Source organism: Asparagus officinalis, chromosome 3 (assembly GCF_001876935.1).
Source record: "Asparagus officinalis chromosome 3, Aspof.V1, whole genome shotgun sequence".
Lineage (NCBI taxonomy): Eukaryota > Viridiplantae > Streptophyta > Magnoliopsida > Asparagales > Asparagaceae > Asparagus > Asparagus officinalis.
The window spans coordinates 64,405,104-64,421,583 of NC_033796.1; the positions used below are offsets into that span (position 1 = coordinate 64,405,104).

General features: G+C 37.4%; 1 protein-coding gene and 1 long non-coding RNA gene across 3 annotated transcripts; both read right to left on the bottom strand.

The window, feature by feature from the left end:
- Positions 1,188-2,175, bottom strand: LOC109835223 (ACT domain-containing protein ACR2-like). The gene is made up of 2 exons (XM_020403208.1): positions 1,710-2,175; positions 1,188-1,643 (listed from the first exon to the last, which is right to left on the bottom strand). The coding sequence occupies exons 1-2, from the start codon at positions 2,115-2,117 to the stop codon at positions 1,188-1,190; spliced, it is 864 nt and encodes a 287-aa protein (XP_020258797.1). The 5' UTR covers positions 2,118-2,175.
- LOC109834272 lies at positions 2,187-5,383 on the bottom strand. 2 transcript variants are annotated; one of them, XR_002245520.1, is made up of 6 exons: positions 5,138-5,383; positions 4,776-4,847; positions 4,611-4,656; positions 2,798-2,910; positions 2,628-2,695; positions 2,187-2,530 (listed from the first exon to the last, which is right to left on the bottom strand). It is a non-coding gene; the product is annotated as an uncharacterized LOC109834272 (long non-coding RNA). The 2 variants fall into 2 exon arrangements; XR_002245519.1 differs by having other exon boundaries at positions 4,776-4,850.

Sequence of the window (16,480 nt, forward strand, 5' to 3'; positions counted from 1 at the left end):
TTATTCCTTTAGTTGATAGTTGTATTAGGCTTTTGGGGTGTTATTTGGGATTGAGTGATTGAGAGATCTAATTTGTATTCCTCACAATTAGTAAAGCTTTTCTCCTTCTTCGCCCATGAACGTAGACTACAAGCTGAACCACGTATATCTTTGTGTTTGTATGTTCTTGATATTTTTCGTGCTCTCGTGTGATTGATATTAGTTTATTCTGGGAAATTTGTCCTAACACTTTTCAATTATAACCAAATGGAATGCAAAGAAAGTGAGTGCCACATCATCTGCCACTTTTTCTTTCTTTTCTTTTTTTATTTACTTTCTGTCATCCAAACAAAACTTTGGAAATAGAAAGTAATGAGAATGTGCCTTCGCAAGAAAGCGCTTGTAAGCGTGTAGCTTTTCTTGTGTGCACTGAGCATGCTCTCTTGTGTTGTGTAGTCTCCTTCTCATACTTAAACACGAAAGAGAAACTTGCTCTTCTAGGTCGCAGCTTACTTTAGTTGTTTTTCCCACCTCTACATTCTGACATATAAAACAAATTTTAAAAGCTTTTATGCACGTAAAATTTCTCCCGCACAAGCATTTGCTTGAACGAGAGGTAAATTTTAACATCTGTTCTGGTAGATTACGGAAACGAGGAATGTTGCTACATGATGCTGCGGTGCAGAACGAAACAATGTAGAGGCCTGCCTTACAAAATGCAGATGCGAGTCTAATTTCACCCCATCGACAAGTTACATCACCATCTGAGTATGCTCTCTGATATAAATTCAGCGGATTAGGTGCTGTTTCAAACCCTGCAGACCCATTTCAGCGTGAGGATGAGACCGCTAGTAAGTACGTAATCAAAGTGCGATTGCCATATGTGAATTATTTAGACTAGTGAATTTATAGGTTAAATTTCATTTTTCAGCTAACATAAGCTCACTTAACTTGATGAGAGACTTCAAGTCGGCTTATCAAAAATTAGTCAAAACACGCACAGCTTTCTGTAATATACCTGTGCTCTACTATTCACACACAAAGCGTCGCTCCTGTACGAGTGAATGAGGTCATAAAGGGGTGGAGAATACCGGCCTCTAGATTTTAGTAAAATATCCACAGATTTCTCTGCTCTACAAATGCTAGGCTTCTAAGGATAAAACTAGATCGCGTAATCTGTACAGCCTGCTCAAATTCACCTGCATCTTTTAGGATCTAATGGAACCAAAATTGCTAGAGAGTTTCTCAATGTGAGACCACAAGAGGTTGCCCAAAGAGAACCTAGGCCTCTCTTCCTCCATCCTGCTCCAGCTACCAACACTTCTTCCCGTCACGACCAATCCCGATACTTGATTTCTGGCGTCATTACTACCCTCGCCTGCGCTGCCGACAACTTTCCTTATCGGCGGATGGTTGTTGCTCACCTCGAGCGTAACGCCTTCCTCCCCCAACTCCTTCCTAACTAGCTCCAGCCTCTTGGGGTCCACGTCTCCCTCTCTCGACGACAATGCTGATGTGTCAGTTACGTAGAAAGTCCCGACGGCCCTCTCCCCTCTCACCGCACACTCTGCCCTAGTCAGCGACAGCCCGCCCTCTCTGAGAACCCTAGTCACATCCGATAGCAAACGCTTCCTGTTCTTTGTCAACACCTCCACCCTCAATCCCTGTACAATTCAAACAGATTAGCAGCAATACTAATGAAGAAGCCACAACAGCATACTCTCACTTACATGTGAAATTCTGCGTTCGACGGCAGCAACCAAGCACCTGGTAACCCTCTGCCGCTCGCTCTCAGTATCAAGAAACGTCCGTCCGTCCATGTGTCGGATGTAGTATTCCTGAAACGCAAGGGGTCCGTGGGAGCTGACTGCTGCATGGAACACTAGATATTGCAAATCTGTGAGAGTGCATACAGTGTCAAACAGCAGCTTTGGCCTGTCCCTGCTCCTTATGTTCACCACCGAGTACTCCCTCTCCTTCCAGCTCTCTATCGATACCTGAGTCTCCATCGAAGCTGGCGATGACGATGAAGATGACTTTCTCCTCCTCCCCTCAATTAACGCCATTTTCGTGCTGAACTGGTCGCCTTCGACAGGGGTCGGCGAGGGTCCCGCCTCGTAGTCTCGATCCTCGTGCATCAGCTGGTGAAGCCGCCTTTCCGTGTGGATCCTCCCGCGGGGGCGATAACCTCACGCTCCACTGGTCCTTGCCACTCCAAGGTGGGCACCGACAACGCTCCCTACCTGCCTCTCAATGTGGGCCAGTCTGTCAGAGTCCGCATATCGGCTCCCCAGTGCCCTCGTCTACAAGGTAGATCATGACGGCGGCACGCCGGTTGTGGGTCCAGGCCTGGCAGGACACAACATAGCAGTCAAGCTCTGCGATCACGGCTGATATCTCGGAGAGAGCCCCGCTGGTCGGTGGCAGTGGCCTCGAGGCAAGGTGTACTCCGAAGCCAGGTGCCGGGGCCCACCATCTTGCCGAGACACGTCATCACCTCGGTTGCTCTTCGACCAGATGACGATCCTGACTCCCTCTCCGGAACCAGAGACTGCAGCAAGTGTCCAAATCAGCCATCCAAAACGGGAGCTAAATGAAAATTAAAAAAATCAAAATTGCGCGAAAAAGGAAGAGGAAATAATACGTACTTGCTGGATGTACTGAATGAGGGCGGAGTCCGTTAGTTTGTTACCCAGCTGATCCGTCACATGAAACACTGCAGTCATTTCGTAAAGAATATTACCAATCCAAAATGAAATTGGAGAATTAATTAAAATGTAAAAGTTAAGTGAAAGATAAAATTAACGTCAAACTAAACCATCATTAGCAGCCGCCATCAGACGAGATGTATGATTTCGAGATGACGAGATCAAGGTCAGTGAGAACTTGCACCATCTCCAGCAGTATCCCATGCCTATTAGCGCTGTCCACCTTATTTTTATTATTATGCACAAAAAAGATTAGCCTCCACCGAATTACTCTCTCTCTCTCTCTCTCTCTCTCTCTCTCTCTCTATATATATATATATATATATATATATATATATATATATATATATATATATTATATATATATATATATATATAATATATATATATATATATATATATATATATATCATAAGTATCTGGTCTTATGTAGCGATTTTAATGAGTTTAAAGCTACGGAACAAGTGAAGGCTGACACCGCCGCAGACACGTGGCAGGTTTGGGTCAGCCAATTAAGACGGCGTCGGGTATACAGGCTCAGAGGCCCAGAAAATTCTGGCGCCACCGGCGTTTTTATAATCGTATACGCGTGCGTGGCCTCGCCTCTTTACGAGAAAGGAAAGGCTGCCGTTCAATTTTTTGAGCTCATCGTTTTGGCTATTTGCCCACGGCCTTTCCTTTTTCTCCTCCTCATGATGGGAGCTTAGCCCATTAAATTTTTGAGCTCATCGTTTTGGCTATTTGCCCTCGGCCTTTCCTTTTTCATGATGGGAGCTTAGCCCATTTTTCTTTTGTTAGTTGTTTTTACTTCCTTGGAAATGATGCAGCCAACTTTTTGCACATGACCCCCTTCGCCTATGTAAGCACTCTTCAACGCAGGGATAAATTGCACACTAACAGTTCTTAACAGTACGAACAACTAATTTCCATCTATCCAAAATTATATTATCCATAACTTCTGTATTTGGTACATTTACTTCCTTACTCCCTATTTAATATTTAGGCCTTTCCTGACGCAGCGCGGAGAAGTGATAACATCGGAATCCACCAGGGGTGTTCTCTGATCCACAAAGAACGATCTTCGAATCCACGAAGAACTTCGAATCCACGAAGAAATATTGAGGAAAAACGAAATTTTATTAATCAAAAGTTATGCCTCTAGAGCTTACAAGACTCTTATTAAATAGAAAAAAAAAACAAGACTCCTACAACGACTCAAACTCTACCAAAAATAGTAAAAGAATTCATAAAATATTAAAACTCCTAAAAAGACTCCTTATTACTAGGAAAGTCCACCAGTCAAATCTGAGATCAAATCAGATTTGTTTCCTAAACAAAACAGACTCTTAAAATATTACTAAAAATAGTAAAAAACGGACAAAAATGCTAATATCTCTCAAACCGTAAGGAATTTAGCGAAACGGAAAACACAAACCGAACCAGCTAAGCAATTATGTGAAGATAATAATACCAAGAGTTCAGAGAGGTTCTACTGTTTCATTTAGTGGATCTCAGCAATTTTCGAATAGATGGCTCTTTTTATTAAAAATAATCGTTTTTATCACGAGGGGATATTCGAAGGTCCCAGTTTAGCAAGAAAACAATGCAGGGACTGTCGACCAAAATTACTCTTATTGAGAGGGACTAGTTATCTAATTGCTGACCTAACAGAAAAATAATCAAGATTAACTACCAAAACATTTAGCTACATGAAAAGCTTAGAAGAAAAGGAAATATATAAAACAGGATCGGAGTGGAATCCAACCCAACAAAATATAGAAGAACACCGGAAATTTAAAAAAAAAAAAACCTCCGACTCCCAATCAACCACGTGAACGAAACTATTGCATTTGTCGTCAACCGCCATCATCTTAATATTTAAATAAACTAAAATAGGAAAAGGTTAAGAAGGAAATAATGCACCTTTACAAGTGTGCAGCCATCGCAGGTGTCGTTATCTATACAAACTCTGCAGTTTTTTAACCATCGTCAACAACCAACAATAAAATCATCAAGTAATGCTATTCGAATAGAAAATATATAAAATAAAAAAGGTATTAAAATAAAAAAAAAAAGAATACCGAATACCTTGGTTGAAGAATCCTCTCAAATTGCGAATCGAAGTCCGGGTCAAAATACGCACAACCGCGAGCTCCCATCCTTCTAATGAGAAAAATTAGTTAGAAAATAAGGAGAAAAATAAACCATCCCAGGAATTAAGAAAGAGATGCGACGTGAGAATTTCCTTTCCTTTTTCTTTTTTTTTTTAAAGAAAAATAATCTGGAAACAGAAATAACGGACTTATCACCAGATAAAGATGCGATCTTGAAATTGTTAACTGAACACTCCAAAATTTGTCTAACAAGTAAATGAAAGATGGGGAAAAACACAAATCGAAAAAAATATAATAAACAAATCGAGATGGGGACGATATGATCGAATTGGTTACCTTTTGAGACAAAAAAGATCACATCCACCGTAATTAGACCCAACGAGATCAACTAAACAAGACTAACAATTAAGAACTCAAGAGAGGGGCGACGATAGGAGGAGCCACCAAGAAGATGGAACAGAGAGAGGACCACGAGCTCGTCACGTGCGCCCTTCTCTTCCTCTCAATTACTGTTTTTTTTTATTTTTTGCCAAAAATGGAAGGAAGAGGAAGAGGGGGATCTATTTATAACCCCCCCGAATAAGGATCCCTAAACAGGAAGGGTGCGCTTAAATTCGTTTCCTTTATACAAAGCAGCTCGAGAGTCGAGACTCGGGAGGAATCGGAATGTGTCTTTTCGGTTCCGAATAGAATCTCCTCTGTTACCAAGTCATATCATGAATCTTCACCCTACGCAATCAAGGACTATCAAGAGACGTTTGTTTCGGAATTAAAATTCACCAGAAATCCTCACCATAAACATAAATAATTAAATAAAAAGAATTTTGAGCCATTCACGGGGGGCGGAGAGAGGTTAGGGATTGGTTTGTGGTTCCAATCAGCCCACCCGTATGGATATTTTTGATAGGGTTTTATTTTTCGTTAGGGAAATAATAATTGTACTATAAATTTTATATTATTTTTTAGTATCACTAACAAGTATGTGCGATCATTTCTTAAAAATTGTCAAATTTAAACATTAATTCATGGAAACACTAATTACATAAACCTAACCCTAATTAATCCAATCAACCTAACCTTAATTAATCAAATAAACCTAAACCTAATTAATCGAACAAACCTAACACTAACCATGCTAGGGGTACGCTAGTTACCCTAATCCGACGCTTACTCATTAAAACACTAGTTACATATATTTTTAATTCCAAATTTAAATATTAATTCATGGACCTAACCGTAACCCTAGCTATATCTAACACTAATTACATATATTTTCTAATTAGGATAATAACTCTAATATGAGCCTAGCCCTCATCTATTGGGATACTAATTACTTTATCTTGTTAAACCAAAAAAGTGAAATATTAATTACTAAACCTAGTTCTAATTACCCAAAATATGCTAATTACCTTGCTAAGCCTAGCGTCAATAATTACTATACTCTTAGTTAATCAAATTAGGCTAATTACCATAACATTCCTTGTGACATTAGACTAATTACTCTAATAATATAATAATATTATGAAGACTTACTTTTGCCCTAATAACTCTAATACACTAATGACACTAAATAAAACTAACTTTAACCCTACTTACCCAATCAACTATATATATGTGCTATATATGTGTTTTATAAGTTTGTTTGTGATGTGTAAAAGCATGATTTAATCAAACAATGTTTTTCAAAGTTAATATGATATATAGCACAAAAATGCGTTACATATATCCAACGAAGACCGGGGAATAAAAAATTAATGTTATCCGTAGACTCTCGTCCAATGATTATTGTTAATCGTTTGCATTTGTAATATAAGATGTACGACTCATTTTGGATATGAAATTATGTTTTTTATCTAGAAAAGATCGTGTATGTAATGTTATAAGTAGAAGATGATGGGCATTTGAAATCGTAATTAATGGACCTGTCCAGTTCGGACGGGTTAGGAAAATAGGTATTTAGGTTTCATGAAAATCTTTGTGCGTAATCGAGCTCGTCCAGAGGGTTCAATTGCTAAAAGTTATATAGCCAATACCTTCAATTTGCATCTTGTTATATGCGGAGTGGAAAAATAACACATCAAGCCCCAGTGAAGAAGAATAAAATTGTTGTTTATCCCAGATTTGAGTTGGATCAAGCTCATGTATTTATACTAGAAAATCTTAAAATGTTCAAAGTCTATCGAAGGTACATATGTAAAATTTTAAATTACTTAATTTTAATTTGCCAATCTAATCTCTGTTTCTATTAATATTAGAAGATATCTACAAAAGCTTAATAATGAAATAACTCGTAGAAAAGCAGCACATGATATTAAAAAAAGCATAGGAAGGATATCTCGGATTGGGTTAGGAATGAAGTATGTGTTTTTAAATTTTAATTTTCTAAACATCTTATAGTCTAAGGGGGTGTTTGGTTCAATTTTTATAAATTATAAGAAATGTTTTCCAGCCAAAATATGATTTCCTAGTATTTCTTAAAAAAATTATAGGAAAAGTTTTGAGAAGTCAAAAAGTATTAATTTTATTGTTTTTTTTACTTTGCTTGTTTGGTTCAAAACAAAAAAATATCCCATAACTTTATAGCAAATAGTAATATTTTCTATAATTTATAGAAATTGAACCAAACACCCTCTAAATTTATAGAAAAGTGTCAACTTTATAGAAAAATGTTAATGTGGTGTCAGATTTCTAGGTGATTTCTGCCCATTTTGATAGGAAATTAATTTCTGTAAACCTTGGTATTTTTTATACTTTACAAAAAATATTTTTATAAATTTTATTTGAACCAAACACAATTTACGAAAATCTATAGAAAATTTTTAATTATAAAATTACCATTATCAGACATTTTGATAAAACTTTTCTATAAAATTGTGCAACCAAACACCCCCTAAGTTAAACTATTAAATGTGATTGATGCATGTTTGGTTTAGATCGAAAAAAGAGCTTCTCAACCATACCATAGTATTAGAAGAAATGTAGGTTCACACATAACGTCCTTACTACGAAGTAAAATAATAAAAAAAATATTATGTTAATGGATATAAATTTAGAACGCTAGAGAATAACGAGAATAGAGTAAACTAGAACTGTGGTGTCATGGGATACTTCGCTTAAGATTGTTTTTCAAACACAAGAGATCAAAATCTCGTTGAAGCTGACATACTATATATGGGCAATTGGAAGATATTGTGGAGATACATTACGGATATGGTAAAGAAAGCCAATGTAGCTACATGATATTTAAGGTCTAGTGGTCTCCTACAAAGCCACGCCCGGATCATTATGAGTTTATACTTGTTAACCTTCATAAAGAAGTTTATCTAGATTAGAAGTTTATCTTTGTAGAACGAGCGGATCAATGTTTCTTTGTGAAAGATCCTAAGGTTGCAACTAACTGGGCTGCTTTGTACAAAGAGCTAAGTCCTCTTGTTCTTCCTAATGATAACAAAGAAGCTGATGAGACCGAAGGAGATAATAGCAATGAATCTACTAATTCATTTGATGATGTTTGACAAAACTACTCATATCCCCAGAATGTCATGCTTAGAATGTCTGATTCTGAGACTCGGACTAACATTCCAATTTTAATTGAAGGTAATTATTCTGGCTCAAAGTCTAGGAGCAAAGAGAAAAAATAAAAGCACATAGAAAATTTAGCCAAAATGATACAGACGCAATCCCGTACAAGACATAAAGAGCAAGATGTAGTAGGTATGTGATATTAAATTGTTTTAAAGTTAGAATACGAGAAGTGAAATTAAATTGGTAACAAATATTTGTTATGAGCATTTACACATTTCTTGTTATGCATTTTAATAACTTAATTAAAATTGCATATGAGAGGTAAGAGACATTTTGGGGAGGGGTGTGATCGATCATGATCTATGACCCCAGGTAACAGATCTGAGGAGACATTTCCACCACAGTCTCCTCATATAGGTAAATTATATTTTTAATTTTTATGTTTTATTATTCATGATATTTGTTTGCTTTAATATCTTCAATTGTTCAGGTGATCAATCATGGTCAGTGACTCTAGGGTCTGATCGTTATGTACTAGGATCCTCTATAGAACCATCAACACCATCTCCTCACATTGGTAAGCAATATTTATATTGCATAGTTTTTAGTAATGTAATGTTTTTGTATTGACTATTATCTTTAATTTTGTAAGTAGTTCCTCGACACCATCTTTTACTTATGATGAGCCGTCGACCATTTTCCGGCCACTTACACCTGATATTTCATGTCTCCCATTATCGCTAGATGCATTTCAATATAATGCTAGATCTGACAAGCTTAATCCACATGCAACTAGAAAATTATTAGAGTGGGGTGATTTGATAAAGACTAGAAAAGATAATGCAATTACAACGAAAGATAGAGAGATTGAGAAGGGTAAATTTAATAAATCTATTTTTGTACATTTAAAATTTTAAAGTTATTAATATTTCTTCTCATTGTCTTAGCAAGTGAGCTTCCACCCAAGAAGAAAGGACGCGATGCGAACAAGCCTAAAACAAAGGAAACACCAAAAGGACAAGGAGTTGTTCTTGACTGGAGTAGAGTAGAGGTGCCAAACAATACTTGGGCCACTAAACTTAATAACTATATTGGAGTTTTAGTACGGAGAGCAAATATTTGCACCCATTCTTTACCTACGTCGAGCTTCCATAGTTAGCCTTCATTGAAACATGGGAGAAGCTCATGGTATATTATTATTAATTTACTCTTTTATTTATATTTTTGTTGTGTATGTTAGTTACATGTATGTAAATTTGTAGAAAATGCTATTGCCTTGAGGACCATCTCAATGGATGAAACTATGTTTTTGGACTCGATGGGAAAGTTCCAGCTATATTCAAACAATGGAGACATAAACTGAAGCATAATGTATGCAAAAAATATGTACATGATTAGCAAAGGTTTTATGTTCTCGATCCTAGGGTGGATCAATATCATTTCATAGTGCTTCTCATCTACTACGAAAATAAGACAACATAAATAAGATAATAATTTTGTTAATTTTAACATTGTACCTTTATTATATGTATTTCTAAAAAAAATTCCACAAGCAACAACTTTCAATGGACATGCTAATTGGATATGCCACAAGTATGACCACCAAACAGGTTCACAATCGTATGCTACTATCGATGGTCAATATTGATGATCTACGATATAGAGTATTTAAAGTTTAGTATTCTTTAAAACATTTATTACAACAACTTCTAATAGCTTTGTAATTTCGCAGGGCAAAGCCTTCATATTGGTCAATAAAACTTATGGTACCTTCAAGAGTACATATGATAAGAAAGCCAAGAATAAGGACAACCTCGAGTTCATGGTAATGATTCTATTCCACATATGAAATTGCCATTTAGTCCATCTTATTAATTCTTTCAATCAATCTTTCCATTAGTTATTCTGGCTAATTGCTAACTAACTTTGGTTGAGCTAGTTCTTAGGTTGAAATAACTTAGACAAAGGAATATAACTAGTGTATGATTAATGTTTGTTCCCATGACTACTAGTGACTAGATTCTTAGATAATAATATGTTGGTATAGAGAAACATTTAGGAATAGAAAATTACTTTTGAGTTTTTTTGGTACCTTGTCTTATTGAAATATATGGAAGCTAAGCTTCCATCCGGGCTCTGATTAGTTTCTTAAAGATGCTATTAGGAAACTAAACTCTTAAAATGGTTTGCCCAACATATTTTGGATCACTAAAAAAATTCAACAACCTCGCAAGTTCTCATGTTAATTTGGACTCCACATATATCAAGTTTGTACAATGTTATAATTTAATTAGTATTTGATAAATTGAATCATGCACTTCTCTATTATTTACAAATTTTTTGTATTGATATTGTATTTTCTTATTATTGGTTTTGATTTTAGGAGAGTTTTAACATGTAGACAACCCAGACAATACTACAAGCGACGCAGGGTGAAGTAAAAGGTGATTCGGAAACCCACACATTCTATCTATGGAGAATAATGATAGGATAGTCACAACTATTACATGAAATAAGCATAAGAACAGATGTCCATTAAGGGGTTGGGGATTAACGGTGCTATTATGCGTCATCCTTCACAACATCTATGGCGACACCTTTGACTTTGATGGGACCTGTGATACTGACATCGGTGCCACCTTCATTTGTGCAACCACCTATCATGTCTCCAAGCATGAATCTCATTAATCATGTCACATGCCATTTAGCTGGTAAGATTGATCCGACACTCTACTGCCAGGTAACAACGAAGCTATTCTCCATTTTGCCTCAGTCATAATTGAAGATTGTTCTACCTCACATCATATCTTCCTTGTCCAGTATGATTCTCGATGGTTAATTTATGGAGATTGTACCTCAATTGAGCATGGGATCCGAATTTATGCAGACTGGTGCACATTATGTTTACATAAGTCTTTATTGACTTTGATGATTGCTTTAGTATAGGTAACTATTCTTTATTATCTTTATAGAAATTATTTGAATCAACTTAACATACATATTAACACTTTGATGATAGCTATATGTACAATTGTTTGGTTTGTTTTTGTTTGGTAATTTGCACTTACTTAATCATGCATAGTATCCTCATTCATATATTTCTTTGTGGAATAAACCACGTACACAATGGAAAACATAAAAAATGATGCTATTGAATATGTACGAAACTAGATATCTAAGCTTTAAATTTAAAAAGCTAAGTATAGTCTGCATATTTAACCTATACCTTCGTTGACTTTGATGATTGCTTTAGTGTAGGTCACTATTCTTTGTTTTCTTTATAGAAATTCTTTGAATAAAGGACGTACACAATGGATATGTTAGCTTCAAATTTAATAGTTTTCATATTTAACATATAGGATAAGGGTATATAATAGTTATATATTGTGTCAGTCCCAAGTTAACTCGATGAAATATGATATTCAAAATTTCTGGAGTTATGCAAACTAATATTTAATTTTTAATTTTTTAAGATTACCAACTTTACCACCGTATATACATGACATGCAACTTAAGTTATAATAAGTTGCAAGTTGTGCGGCTATTTAACATGACGTGTTTTAGTTTTTTTAAAGCATGAATAACATGGGTAAAACACAAAAAAAGGGTTTTGTTAGATAACAGTATAGATATATGCATTATAATATTTTGTCAAATTTCGCGTGCTTCTAATACGTAACTGTTGCTAAGACTGCGATGTTAGGGGAGCAATAATGACATGAATGAGAGGCATATAGCTAGTGAAGATGATCAGGAAGAGGAGGTTGAGCTTGGTATCTGACTGTTTGTTTTCTATCTTATCTATCTGAGACATTGCATGTTCGTAGGAGCCTTAAAGCTTTGCTTGACTATGATGGATTTCTCATTTCATGACTTATTATCTATGTGTGTATGATGGATTTATTGGATTTTGAAACTATGTGTGAAATGATTATTTAAGCAATGAAACATTATGCAATAGTTATTTTAAATTTTTGTTAGTTAGTGGATGTTGTTCTGGATATGTGGATGTGAAATTTGAAATTATTCGATATTGTGTTGGATGTGGATATTGTTGGATGGAAATATGAATGTGGTGGATATTGAAAATATTTGATATGGATGTGATGAATATTTGAAATATGATGATTCGTTAATATGTTGGATTGTTTATACAGGTCAAAAGTGGGGCAGAGGAAGTACAGAATGTTTGTTGGAAATACATATATCATATCAATGACGATGCAGCCATCTAGGATACCATTGTAGGTGAGTAAAATTGATTCCCGAAAGGAGGGGATTTGTATTTATAAGAATGGCTTATTACAAATTAAAAAAATCAAGTTACAACATAAGCAAAGAGAATGCTCTTCTTGTTTAACGTGGGTTCTTCGGTAGCGATAGGACGCCTCCCTCGAATGTTTGCGTCGAGTTTGCTTCCCTTGGATAATCCGATCAAAATTGCGATTGAGCTTCGGTACGCAGTCAAAGCTCCTGTGTGGTTGAGTTCGATTATACCCGAGCTTGATGAGTATCAAGGCCGAAAGCTTAGAGAGGGCTACAATGTAAGAGTTTGCAGAGAGCTAATGAGTTTCAAATGTGAGAGTTCAGATTGAGTCTACTTCAACAATCCAAGCTTATAGCCAAGCAAGCTCAACCAAGCAAGCCAATGGAAGTCTCTGCTTGAAGGGCCTAAACACCAGCCAGGAGCAAGACAGATCTCAAGTCCAAGATGGTCTTGAGATCTCTCAAATTCACCCTCAAAGAGGTCAAGTCCTAAGACCATTTCTCTATGGTTGCTCACAGCTTTTTTTGGAGAGGAAGGAGGGTGTAACCACTCCCTAAAATTATGGAAAGTGACCATTCCATACTGGGTATGGTCATAAGGAGAATCATGACCAATCTCTTAAATCGTAGGAAGTGACCATTCCCATACTGGGTATGGCCATGAGGAGAATCATAGTCATTCCCTTAAATCGTGGGAAGTGACCTCTCCCATGCCTCAAGTGGGTGGGCTTGGCAAGCTTGCAGGTGAGCTTGTCTTGTGCAGGCGAGCTTCAAGCATGCAGGTGAGCTTGGGTCATGCAGGCGAGCTTCCAGCTATCAGGCGAGCTTGGCTCATGCAGGCGAGCTTCAAGCTGTCAGACGAGCTTGGCTTTTAGACGAGACTGGATCATACAGGCGAGCTTCAAGCTGTCAGGCGATCTTGGCCTTATAGCGACGCTCATGTAGGTGAGTTTCAAGCTATCAGGCGAGCTTGGATTATGTAGGTGATCTTCCAGCTGTCAGGCGAGCTTCGCTCATGCAGGTGAGCTTCAAGCTGTTAGACAAGGTTGGCCTTTAGGAGAGCCTGGATCATGTAGGTGAGCTTCTAGCTATCATGAGAGCTTGTCTTTTAGGCGAGCCTAGATCATGCAGGCGATCTTCAAGCTGTCAGACGAGCTTGGTCTTTAGGCGAGCCTGAATCATGCAAGCAAGCTTCAGCTATCAGGCGAGCTTGGCCATCAGGCGAGCTTGGCCATCAGGTAAGCTTGGTAGGCGAGTCTGTGCAGACGAGCCAGCCTCATTCAGGTGAGCTTAAAACTTCAAGACTTCAAGCGAGCTTGCACTACAGGTGAGGTAAACTCCATTGCAGGCGAGCTTGCTCTTCATGTGAGCTCCAAAATATGCTACGAAGAACATGTCATAACTTTCAAACCGTAAGTCGGAATTGGACAAATTATATATAAAAATCGACTCTATCTTGATAAGATGGGGCCGACCAAACCTACTGAAGTTCAGTTTGTGCCATCCATTTTGTCAAATTTCCTTCGGTTTGAGAGATATCAACGTTTTTGTCTGTTTTGTGAAGTCAAGCATTCAGGAGAACTTGACTTTCAGGTGGATCTGACTTCGCTCAGGTAGGCCTGACTTCACTCAGATGGACCGTTGAGCTCTTTTGCTTTTTTCAAGTTGCTGTGTAGGGATAAATGTAATTTTTATTGCCTACAAAACCCCTTCCAAAGTTTTCAGACCCAAATTGGGTTGTATGGGGTCTGCAATACTTTGGATCTTAAGACCTGTAGAATGATCCCTTAGATAGAGTGAGGAGCCTTCCAATCGTAGCTAATGATTGCCAACTAGGATTTTTAGCAAACCCTCAGCTATTAACGAGTTTGATTTGTCTTTACCATTAGCATTTAAATCGGGCTAGTCATACTGTTCCCGTCAGTATGATGAGTGTCGAGAAGTTTCTTTTAGACTTAGCTCTAAAATTTCTTCTCTCCCTTAGCCATTCGAGGCGTTGGGTTAAGTTAATTACAACTGTTAAGCTATATTTAGGATATGCCTTGTCGTTAAATATAACAGCTTGGCCTAAAAATGAGTGACTGCTTATATACGTGATCGCTCGAGGGTCCGAATAACGACTCATCGCTTGGTAGGTCGTTACTCGAGAATATGTAGTCGATAGGGCACATCGCTTGGTAGACCATTATCAACGAACAACGTCATTTGCGGGAATGATAGTGTTAGGGTAATTAGATCGTTCAGGGACTTATGAGTGTGATGACTGATTAGAATAGTAGCGCATCACATGGTAGGCTACTATCATCGATTGTTCTATGGATATTTAGAATGCTCAGGATGGATCAAATCATTAAGGGATGTAGGAGTGTGACGACTGATCGGATAACGTCATTTGTGGGAATGATGAAATCGACTATCAGAGGTAATCATTAACATGATAGTTTTATGGACCCACCATCCTAGTGGAGAGGATTGGTGGAGGATTTATCAGAGGTTTAGTATTAACGTGACAGGATTGTCACGATCAGAGCGATTTTGAGGACTTACCATCCTATTGAATAGGATTAGTAAGTTGATTTGTCAGAGGTGTAATGTTAACATGATAAGATTATCACGATCGGAACGACTTTGAGGACTTACCATCCTATTAAAGAGGATTGGTAAGTTGATTGTCAGAGGTGTAATATTAACATGACAAAATTGTCGCGATCGGAGTGACTTTGAGGACTTAACCTCCTATTGAAGAGGATTGATAAGTTGATTTGTCAGAGGTATAATGTTAACATGATAGAATTATCATGATCGGAGTGACTTTAAGGACTTACTATCCTATTGAAGAGGATTGATAAGTGTCTAGTCAGAGGTGTAATGTTAACATGATAGGATTGTCACAATCGGAGCAATTTTGAGGACTTATCATTCTATTGAAGAGGATTGATACGTGGATTGTCAAAGGTGTAATGTTAACGTAGATCGAAGAGGCTGTCTAAAAATCATAATAGATAGCTTATCCCTGTCAAACCTCAACCTACAGTCTTGACTAAGAAGGTTATAATCAGACAACTTTCATGTCAACAAATGAAAGCTACAAATGGAGGACTTTTCATGTAGATTGAGAGGAGTTACAATTCAACGACCCTTCCGACAACTGACGAAAACTCTATTCAGTGACCTTTACCATTAACTGTGAGAGTTACAATCTGATGACTTTCATACCTCAAAACAGATAAAGCGAAGATTACTGAACAATGGCCTTTGCAACGCTTTATAGGAGAGGTTACAAGTCATTAGCCCCTTTCTAAACGTAGAATTCACCTTTGCATTTTAGTTTTTGAAACACAGGCGATCCCTCTGTTTTCGACCTTCAGCAAATGAAACGCAAGCGGCCCGTGCATTTTCAATCTCCAGCAGATACCCAACTCTGCGTCTCAAGTCTAAGACGCAGAGTTAGGACTCAGAACTCAAGCGGCCCCGGCGTTTTTAATTCTCAGCAAGCACCCAACTCTGCGTCTCAAGTCTAAGACGCAGAATTAAGGCCTATAACGCCGATTTAAGCGTTTGACTTGTTTAAACAGAAGCTGAACGCTCTCAGAACCATTTATCCTATGTTTTGAGGGATTCTCGCCCACGTTAGAACGGATTTAGGGGTTGGTTACACCCCTTATCCCCCTATAAATAATCACATTACTCAACCGAGTAAAGGGGTTGGATTCTTTAGATCGGATCATCCACGAGATCAGCTAGAGGGAAGTTCTTGGCAACAAGAAGATCTTGGAGCATCCACCAGTAACAAAGGGTCTGGATACTTGGCTTATTAACTGATTATTTGGTTCAAACAACTTTTTTTCATAGAGTTTGACACTCGTTCTGAGTTACAAAACTCGGTTA